Source organism: Capra hircus, chromosome 1, assembly GCF_001704415.2.
Source record: "Capra hircus breed San Clemente chromosome 1, ASM170441v1, whole genome shotgun sequence".
NCBI classification, from domain to species: domain Eukaryota; kingdom Metazoa; phylum Chordata; class Mammalia; order Artiodactyla; family Bovidae; genus Capra; species Capra hircus.
In genome coordinates, this window is record NC_030808.1 from 63,941,112 (window position 1) to 63,950,452 (window position 9,341).

Consider the following 9,341-nt stretch of genomic DNA (forward strand, 5'->3'; position numbering starts at 1 on the left):
AACTGGAAGAATTTGGGAAGGGCCGAAAGGAGGAAGGAGATGCCAGCCCATAATATGTCCTCTAACCTCCCAGAAACCTTTATGCTAGAATCCATCTTGGCTGAAAGATGGAGTGTGCCACCAGGAAGTACCCTGAGTCAGATCAAATATGGGCAAAGCAAGATGACTGGGAAGAGACAACTTGGAAAGCTAACCCTATTACCTGTAACACCCGGGACTGCAAGCCACGTGGCAGAGCAGTTCTCCGGGCTTTCCTTACCTTGCTGCTCTCCACCTGGGTGCCCCTTTCCAATAAAGTCTTTTGCTTTGTCAGTTAAAAAAGCTTTTTCTTAAAGATCTGTATTTGTGACATCCTATACAACCTTGGCTATTATACTTCAAGCCAAAAGACAAAGAGACAAACATCAAATAAAGTGATCCAGAGCATCAGAGAGAAAGAGGAAAGTATTTTCACACATTGAAAATTTGAGAGGGTATATGACCAAAGCATTTTAAAACCAAAAACAAACAAAAAAGAGCTAACATAAACAGACTTAGTCAATACGTGTCAGAAAATTACAGAAAAATTTGAGAAAATTTATAGAGAAATCACTTAAGAAAAGTTAAAAGCATTGTTCCTCTGAAAGAATATAAAACAGATTTAAGAAAAGCAAAGTGACACAAAGGTTTGAGATACAATGAGGGAGAGTTCCAGTCCCAGATTTCCCATTAACCAGTGGTGGGTTTTTTGTTTTTGTTTGTTTGTTTTTGGCTATGCTGGGTCTTTGTTGAAGTGTGCGTGCTTAGTTGCCCTGGGGTACATGGGATCTCAGTTCCCTGACCAGGGATCGAACCCATGTCCTCTGCTTTGGAAGGCAGATTTTTAACCACTGGACCACAAGGGAAGTCCCCCAATTGTGGTTTTTGAGACAATAACTTTACATCCTTAAGCCTCAGTCTCTTCATTTATAATACACGAGTTGGAAAAGATTCTCTTTAAAGAAATTTCCTCAGTGCTAACACTGAATATTCTCTTTCAAACGGGGCTGCAGTCCCAACAATCATGCCTAAGCTGATGATTTGCTAGGAGGACTCAGAAGACCAGGCATGTAGTTGTGTTCACAGCTACAATTTCTAACAGCAGCAGGATACAAATCAAAACCAGCAGATGGAAAAGGTAACAAGCAAAGTCTTGAGGAAACCAAGTGCAAACTTCCAAGGGTTTCTCAATGGAGTCATATATGATGCTGTTAACTAGTTTAGCAACTAGTTATGACATGTGTAGAGTCCCTCTACCAGGGAGGTTCATTACTAAGCAAGCAGCGTTTTTACTGGAGGCCAGCCTCACCACGTAAACACTCTTTAGGTAGCACTACCAAAATTCCAGACTAGAGGAAAGCAGGTGTTCAGCGTAACAATTTGTAGAAAGGACTGGCTACGAGACTGGCATCTGGAAACTTGACTGGTAAACAGTTTCCTCCACTGACACAAAAGTTTCTCTAAATCATAAGAGTGGCTTACTGTCCCTAAACTGTCTGTGCAAACAGTATGAATTATGCTGAACTCCGTTTTGTCCTTGTATGCAGGAAAGAGTTAACACAGCAGACCTAAAGACTAGCCTTTATGGAGCTAGCAAGCAGCACATTTTAGGTAAGAAAATAGATAAGTCAAGAAAAATTTAAAGGAATGAAAAAGAACTAAAAGAGACAGAAAACAGCGATCATTTGAACATGCTCTGGTGATATTAACTAAGTATGCAAGAACAAAACAAAACAAAACCACTCTTAGTTCTTCTCAAGATTCTCCCTCAAATAAAAGCTCCCTAGAAAACTCAGAAGTCCACAGTATATTCTCCTTCTTTAGAAGGCAATCATCTAAGCACATAGTCCCAAGAACAAATTCCTGCTCCCCACAGGTGGAAAGCAGGACAGAATAGATTTCAATTTTGATTATGTCACCAAACTAGCTCTTTGACATTCTCAAGTTTAATTTCACCAAACAAGTCACAAACATCTAACCATGGCAAATGTTTTCTTTTCAGCTGATCTCTGTTTTGCAGAACCACATACATCATCTAAAACTCAAGCAATTACTTACTTCTCTCCTCAATACAGACACTCCAGAAATGAGTTCTCCACATGTGGACATTGCTTTTCTTTAGAAACACACCTCCTAAAACTATATTCTAGACTATTTAACACTGGTTTTAGACACACTTTTTATATCTTTTCCCCACGTCTTATAAAACAACCTATTCCAGGCTGCTTCTTTCCCATCGAGAAACACAGTAAATCAGAAAGAGAAAGATAAATGCATTTATATGGAATCTAGAAAGATAGTACCAATGAATTTATTTGCAGGGCAGCAATGAAGAAACAGACATAGAGAACAGACTTATGGACATGGGGAGCAAGAGGGAGGAATGAGAGGGTGAGATGTATGGAGAGAGTAACATGGAAACTTACATTACCATCTGTAAAACAGAGAGCCAATGGGAATTTGCTGTGTGACTCAGGGAACTTAAACAGGGGCTCTGTATCAACCTAGAGCGGTGGGACAGGGAGGGAGTGGGAGAAAGGTTCAAAAGAGAGGGGGCATACGTATACCTATGGCTGATTTATGTTGATATTTGGCAGAAAACAATAAAATTCTGTAAAGCAATTACCTTTCAATTAAAAATAATAAATAAATAAAATCAGGGGAAAAAAAGAAAAAGAAACAGAACTGTCTTCTTCCAAAATAACCCCTTTAGGTAAAAATGTCACAAAATAATCCCTCGGTAACAGTTTCAGTGACTTCAAACCATGAGCAATTCTTATTTTTCAGTTTATTCTAATCCATTGAAAAATAAGTCCTTCTCCCCACCATTCCAATTAATTGCTAAAGAAATATATGTTAAAGGAGGAAAGCTGAAATATATGTTAAATGAGAATCAAGGCAATCATAACGAAAACCTTGAAAGCCAAGATAGGCACAGCTGTAATTTTCTATGGCAATTTGAAAGCACTGAATCACTAAATAAGTAGTCAGTATATATTCGTAAAATTAAGCCATGAACTTCAAATAGGAAACATCCTTCATCCCAGTCTCTATGTTGAGAGCACCTTTCCTTAAGAGCATTTTTACATATCCTCATTAAAAAATTTTTCTTTATTAAAAAAAAATGTTATTTGTAGAAATTTTGGTAAATTCAGAGTAAAGTTTTTTAAAGTTACTGCAATTTACTACTTCATTTATTTCCAAGCAGAAAGTATTTATGAAACAGAAAGTATTGTCATTTTTAAAATAAGGAAATCCATAAGAACAGGAGAGTAAAAGTATTACTCTAGAATAAATTACAAGTACTCTGTCTACATATGTAGATTCAAAATTTGGATTGAACATTAATGAGAATCAGAGACTGGAAAAATCCCTTCAAACTGGAACTTCAGGGAGAACCCCACTAAAATGACAAGATCAGAACTGACTCTGAAGACTGAGTAGAGCTTGGGGTGGAAGGTCAGAAAGAAAGAGGTAAACAAATAACATCAAGAGAGCCTAAAAAGACAAGAGCAGTACTGACAGCTAGCTGTGAACATTAGAATCCAGGCCAGAGAAAATGCTATTCAGATAGGGAAAAAGAAAAAATTATCTTGACCAAACAATCTAGGAAAAACCATCTCTTTCTACTGCGACATGATCAAACCTCCTGAAAAATTATTCAGGATAATTTTTAAAATAATTCATTCTAACTTTTGAAAATTAGGAACAGAGATAAATTTCCATTAAGAAAATCAAATTCTTTATTCTCATGCAATATGACACAAATCTTAAGATGCTTAGGCTAGAGCTGATAAGTTTATTCATTTCAACTTTTTGAACAAAGTAATTTTTAAGACCCCTGATAGGATATGACAATTTTAGAATCTCATGTTAACTAATAGCTTTAATCTGCCCTCCTTGAAGAATCCTAGAAAGTAAACCATCACATTCATCTTGAACTGTAATTCACTTCTACCTTCTTTTAACAGCTAAAAAAAAGGGTGACAACTAGAATTTGGATTATTGGCCGTAAGTATGAATCAGCCTTTTTTTATTTTGTGGGCATCATAACTTTCTACTTCCAAAGTATTCTGAAATACTCAGCTTCCAGTTTTTAGGGTCAGGGTTTCTACTTCGGTGTCAAAAAATAATCCTGATAAGCAAATATCTGAATAGTATGATGACTTCTGTATTAGCCTTACTAATCATAGAATATTACAAATTGGTTGTCTTATTTCTTCTTTACCTGTTCCTCAGGCCTGTTCCATTGCCACAGCCCCCTCCAACCAAAGTCTGTAAAGAAGGTAAGGCTGCACGGCTTAGCTGCTGCCGACTAGGGCCCCTCCTTCCACCGGGCATGTCCGGGAACCAGTCTGCTTCCAGTGCCTCCTATAGTTGCAACCCAGGTTAATGGCTGTCAGCCTGTTTCAACGCTGAACAAAAAGAGACATTTAAATATCAGTTTGCTATCTTTAAAGTAGGCAATGTAACAAAACCACCAGAAAAACTGAGTAAGCAGACCGTGTAAAAGAATGCTCCCAAGGTCTATCACTGACTTCATTCTAATGAAAGGACTACTCAAGACTACAGTGGGTCAGAAGCCTAAGTCCTAAGCTTTGTTCAGCATTAGAGAAGTCACACTTGTGTCTTTCGTCAGTAGAGTTGTTCTACATGAAAGATTTTACCATCAGTTTACAAGAAACACTGAATACATACAGTTCCAATACAGACGTGGTATTTCACAGTAAGCCCCTTGAAATACAAGAGAATCAGCACTGTCCAAAAGGTTAGGTTTTGTTATCAGGGGATCTAGATTCTGAGATCAGCTGTATTATTTATTATCTGACTCTGAGGCATTTAACCTCTGAGTCTGTTTCCTCATCAGAAAAAAAAGCATTCCTTGTCCTACAGAGGCGGTTGTCAGAACTGACAAAGATGGGTTAAAGTACATCAGAAGGTCTTTTGACTCTTTAAAAGTAAAACTGTTCAAGTGCTATCTCCATATGTTAGAGTGAAAATACTGTAAAGAGATCAAGGAGATGCCCATTCCAGAAAAACTGATGTAAAATAGTTTAGAAATTACTGAAACTGCAGGATTAAAAGTAATACATAAAAACCCTCAATAAAAATAAACTGTGCTTTCATTAATCTATGGAAAAACTATGGTTCTGTCAATATGAATACCAAGAATCTGCTTCCTGAACAATACAACTTAAAAACTGAAGAATGACACCGTGGAAAAACCCTGGTTTTCAAACTTTACAGCAGATATTCTGTTCCCTATTCCTAACAGCTCTCGGCTGCAGACTAACAAACGCCAAGTGAGACAAAGCGTTCAAACCACTGGATGTAAGGGCAGCCGGTCCTTGCTCAATTAACGAGCAAAGGAAAAGAAAAGTGTAGAGCAAAAAATTGGGATGGAAGAAGGCGAGGGGATGGGGTGGTGGAAGGTGGGCAGCGAGAGAACACAAACTTCAACAGACTGGCCTCTATGAGGGGACGACAAAGCGGTCCCCGCCACGCAACCTGGAGGGCCGAAGCAGGCCCGGGACAATCGGACAGCGCGGCAGCTCGGATATACTCACGCATGGAGGCCAGGCCAGCGGGGCGGGATCCCTGGAAGGAGGCGGCGGTTTTACAGCTAGACCCCAAGCAACAGAACTCCCTGCCCACGTTGAGGCGCTGCAAACCAGTTGCTTGTCTGTGCGTTGTCCCCTCACGGAGAGTCGAGAAAAGGTGTCCCGGCTTCAGGCTGCCAGACCCAGACCTTGAGTCAGTACCAGAGTCAGAGCCAGAGCCAAAGCTAGAGGCAGAGGCCGGCCCCGTCAGCACTCATCCTCAGCCTCCATTACCGGGGAGCTGAGCAGACGTGGCAGCGCACGCCGATGACGTCAGCTCGGCGACGGCCGGCCGCCCGCCCCAGGAACGGCAAACAAGCCCCCGGAACTACACAGCTGCCCGGGTAGTGAGCACCCGGCCCGCTTTTGCGTGCACCTGCGCAGTGGAACTCGCCTTCTCCATGGGTCTCGCGATCTCTCCTTCCCAAGCCAGCGCTGAAGACGGTATTTCCTCCCTGAGCCTAGGTCGCCAAGCCCCGACGATATGCGGACAGCATGCTAGGGTCCTTCCTGTTATCTCATGGACTCCTAGTAACAACCGTGTTCAAATTATCAATTCCCTTTTTACAGATGGAGAAGGTTCAGTTCAGTTCAGTCGCTCAGTCGTGTCCGACTCTTTGCGACCCCATGAATTGCAGCTCGACAGGCCTCCCTGTCTATCACCATCTCCCGGAGTTCCCTCAGACTCACGTCCATCGAGTCAGTGATGCCATCCAGCCATCTCATCCTCTGTCGTCCCCTTCTCCTGCCCCAATCCCTCCCAGCATCAGAGTCTTTTACAATGAGTCAACTCTTCGCATGAGGTGGCCAAAGTACTGCAGTTTCAGCTTTAGCATCATTCCTTCCAAAGAAATCCCAGGGCTGATCTCCTTCAGAATGGACTGGTTGGATCTCCTTGCAGTCCAAGGGACTCTCAAGAGCCTTCTCCAGCACCACAGTTCAAAAGCACCAATTCTTCAGCACTCAGTTTTCTTCACAGTCCAACTCTCACATCCATACATGACCACTGGAAAAACCATAGCCTTGACAAGGAGACGTCATTTAAAGTCACTGCTAAGCAAAGGCGATCAAGACGTAGTTATGCGTCAGCAGCCAGTCGTGAGCTTCTTGTATGTTGAGAAAAGTACTAAATGGATGCTGGAGTTACAAAAGTGAATACCGCAAAGGGCCCACAGTCTAGTGGAAGAGACAAGACACCAGGAAAATTACAATTTATTACAATAAATGTAACATAAAAAGTACTTCCAAGGTCCAGAGATAACAGGCAAGACAGGGCAATAAGTTCTGTGCCATGGTGGTGGTGTTGGTCCCAAGAAAATCTTCACAGAGAGCTTGGGATTTAAAAGACAAGACTGCAAGGATGAATAGGGAGTTTGTGGGAGAATAACTTCCTATTACTAGTAAAGGAAGTGTTCAACAGAAAGGTAAGAAGGAGGGCAACATCAGTAGTGAATTCAGAAACTGTCTATGTTTTGATGTTAGCAGATGAGTAAGAGTATCAGTGGAATACTTGGCGTGAGATCTCTCACTTTGCAGATTTTAAGCATCTTAGGAGAAAACCTTATCCAGCATATGATTAGTTAACCTTTACTGAGAGGTGTTTTTGTTTGGTGCCAGACACTAGACTAATAGCTTTACATATTTGATTTAAATCTCAATGTTTTGATAGTATTCCTGTTTTTTACAGAGAAAACTGAAGGTAAGAAAAATAACTTGTTGAAACCTAGCCAATATTATCCAGCTAGTAAGTGACAGACCCAAAGTTTACAGCCAGAATGGCCAATATCAGAACCACTAGAGTTAGTAATATTCCTAAGTATTCTCACTGTCCTTGTGTACCACAGAGCTTGCTTTCATGCAATATAGATGATTACATATTTTCATTGTCTTCACCAGTAGGATTATGATACATTTCTTTTCAGTATCAACTACTGCTTGGTACTCTGAAACTCTCTGCCGCTTTTCCATTGGCTCACCAGCGTTCATCTTTCATTCAGCAATTATTTATTTAGTGCCTGTTATGTTCCAAGCACTGTGCTTCTGAATAAGATATGTAACTGCTCTCCTGAAGCTTATATTCTGAGAGACACATTTACTTAATATCAATTTAATACTGTTTTTAAGTGTTATGTACCAGACAAATAAGAGGGTAAGGTAGAAAATTAGGGTGCTGTTTTGAGGGGACTCTGTCTGAAGGAATGCCATTTCAGCAGAAACTTGAATGTTGGGAAGGAACCAGAGATGCCAGGATGAGAGAGAAAAACAATCCAGATGGAAAACAAAACTTAGGCAGAGATTCTAAGGTGGGTTAGAACTTGGCATGTGTGAGAAACTCAGTGTAAAGCTGTATAGCCAGATTATGGTGAGCATGAAATGACTTTGAAGACACACTGAGCTTGAACGTGGAGGGTCTTTTATTAAACTATAGTGTTTGCATTTTAAATTAGTGACCATGGCAAAGGCCTAGAAATCTGTGGTTTTCTTAATTCCCAGGAGAATTCTAGCACTCATTCATATATAGCAACCACTGGAAATAAAATCTTACCAATTAAGGAAATGAAACAAGTAATATTTAAATTCATGTGTACCTTATTCCTCCTGTGTAGAGGGCTCACTTACCTCTCGATCTCTCACTTCAAATATAAACATTGTAAAGTTGCAGAAAATATGACTTATTTTCATTTCAAAGACCTTATAGCATGAAGTGATTTCCATCATCTTCTGACCACAGAAAACTGTAATTGTGGAAACTAAGCTATTTTATTAGAGTTTCTATAATTGTTCTCCACTATATTCATTTTAAACTAACTTTGAGGGGAAGGATGTTTGTTTTCCACTATATTCATTTTAAACTAGCTTTGAAGGGAAGGTTATTGTGTTCATTTATGTAGTACCTTGCTTGGTGGGCTTTTGATTAATTATTAACTTTGAAGTATTGCTCACCTTCCTGGAAGTAGAAGAAACTGATTCGTTTTCATTTGGATTCGTAAAGGCTTGTAAGATACAGTATTAAGGATTCATTTTCTCCTCTTCCCCACTCACCCACAATGAGTTACATAGCCATTCCTAACTAATCAACATTATTTTATCTTCCACCATTCCTCAACATGCATCCTAAATGCTTCACTACCATCAACCCAGGCTCTATTCCCACCTGCAAATTATGGCTTCCCCTCTTTCAGCATCTTTAGCACAATATTCATGAACCGCAACATCTCCTTTTCTTCAGCCTGGAATACAATACACCCTTCCTGCCTCTTTCTCCAGATTTCCATATTGATCTTTCCCTCCACTGAAACCAGTAGCATTTAGTTATTGCCTTAAATTGTAAATAAGCTCCCGGGAAGAATATTTTTCTCCCTACTAGATCTAAATTTCTTCAGGGCACAGATCTCATCTTGTATTTCCACAGAGCCTAGGGTGTCACCATGCACATTTTACACAATGGATACATACTTGGAAATGTATGATCACTGTATATGCCTAGACTTTACAGTATAATGTACTCCGTTTTTGTTTTTGTTTTTTTGAGTCACTTCGACTGTTATAAATTGCTATTACAAAGAGACGTGTGCTATATACTATTTGCAATCATTTGTCTAACAGTACTGTCGACATTCAAGTGCTCAAATCTACGCTATTTAGTAAAAAAAAAAGAAGCAGTTTGAGGCCGTGGAAAGAACTGCTAGCCCGGGTTGTGCCACTAACTGTAAATCTTTGGGT

The 9,341-nt window shown here is 40.0% G+C and overlaps 1 protein-coding gene across 2 annotated transcripts in view; it reads right to left on the minus strand.

Moving 5' to 3' along the window:
- Window positions 1-5,911, minus strand: part of TMEM39A (transmembrane protein 39A) — a 29,370-nt gene extending 23,459 nt beyond the window's left edge. The window contains exons 1-2 of one of the 2 annotated variants that reach the window (XM_005674954.3): window positions 5,586-5,911; window positions 4,247-4,433 (exon numbers count right to left, since the gene is read on the minus strand). In XM_005674954.3, coding sequence (XP_005675011.1) covers window positions 4,247-4,359 — 113 coding nt within the window. In that variant the 5' untranslated portion in view covers window positions 4,360-4,433; window positions 5,586-5,911. The remainder of the gene's footprint in view (window positions 1-4,246; window positions 4,434-5,585) is intronic. The other variant, XM_018041693.1, reaches the window with a different exon arrangement.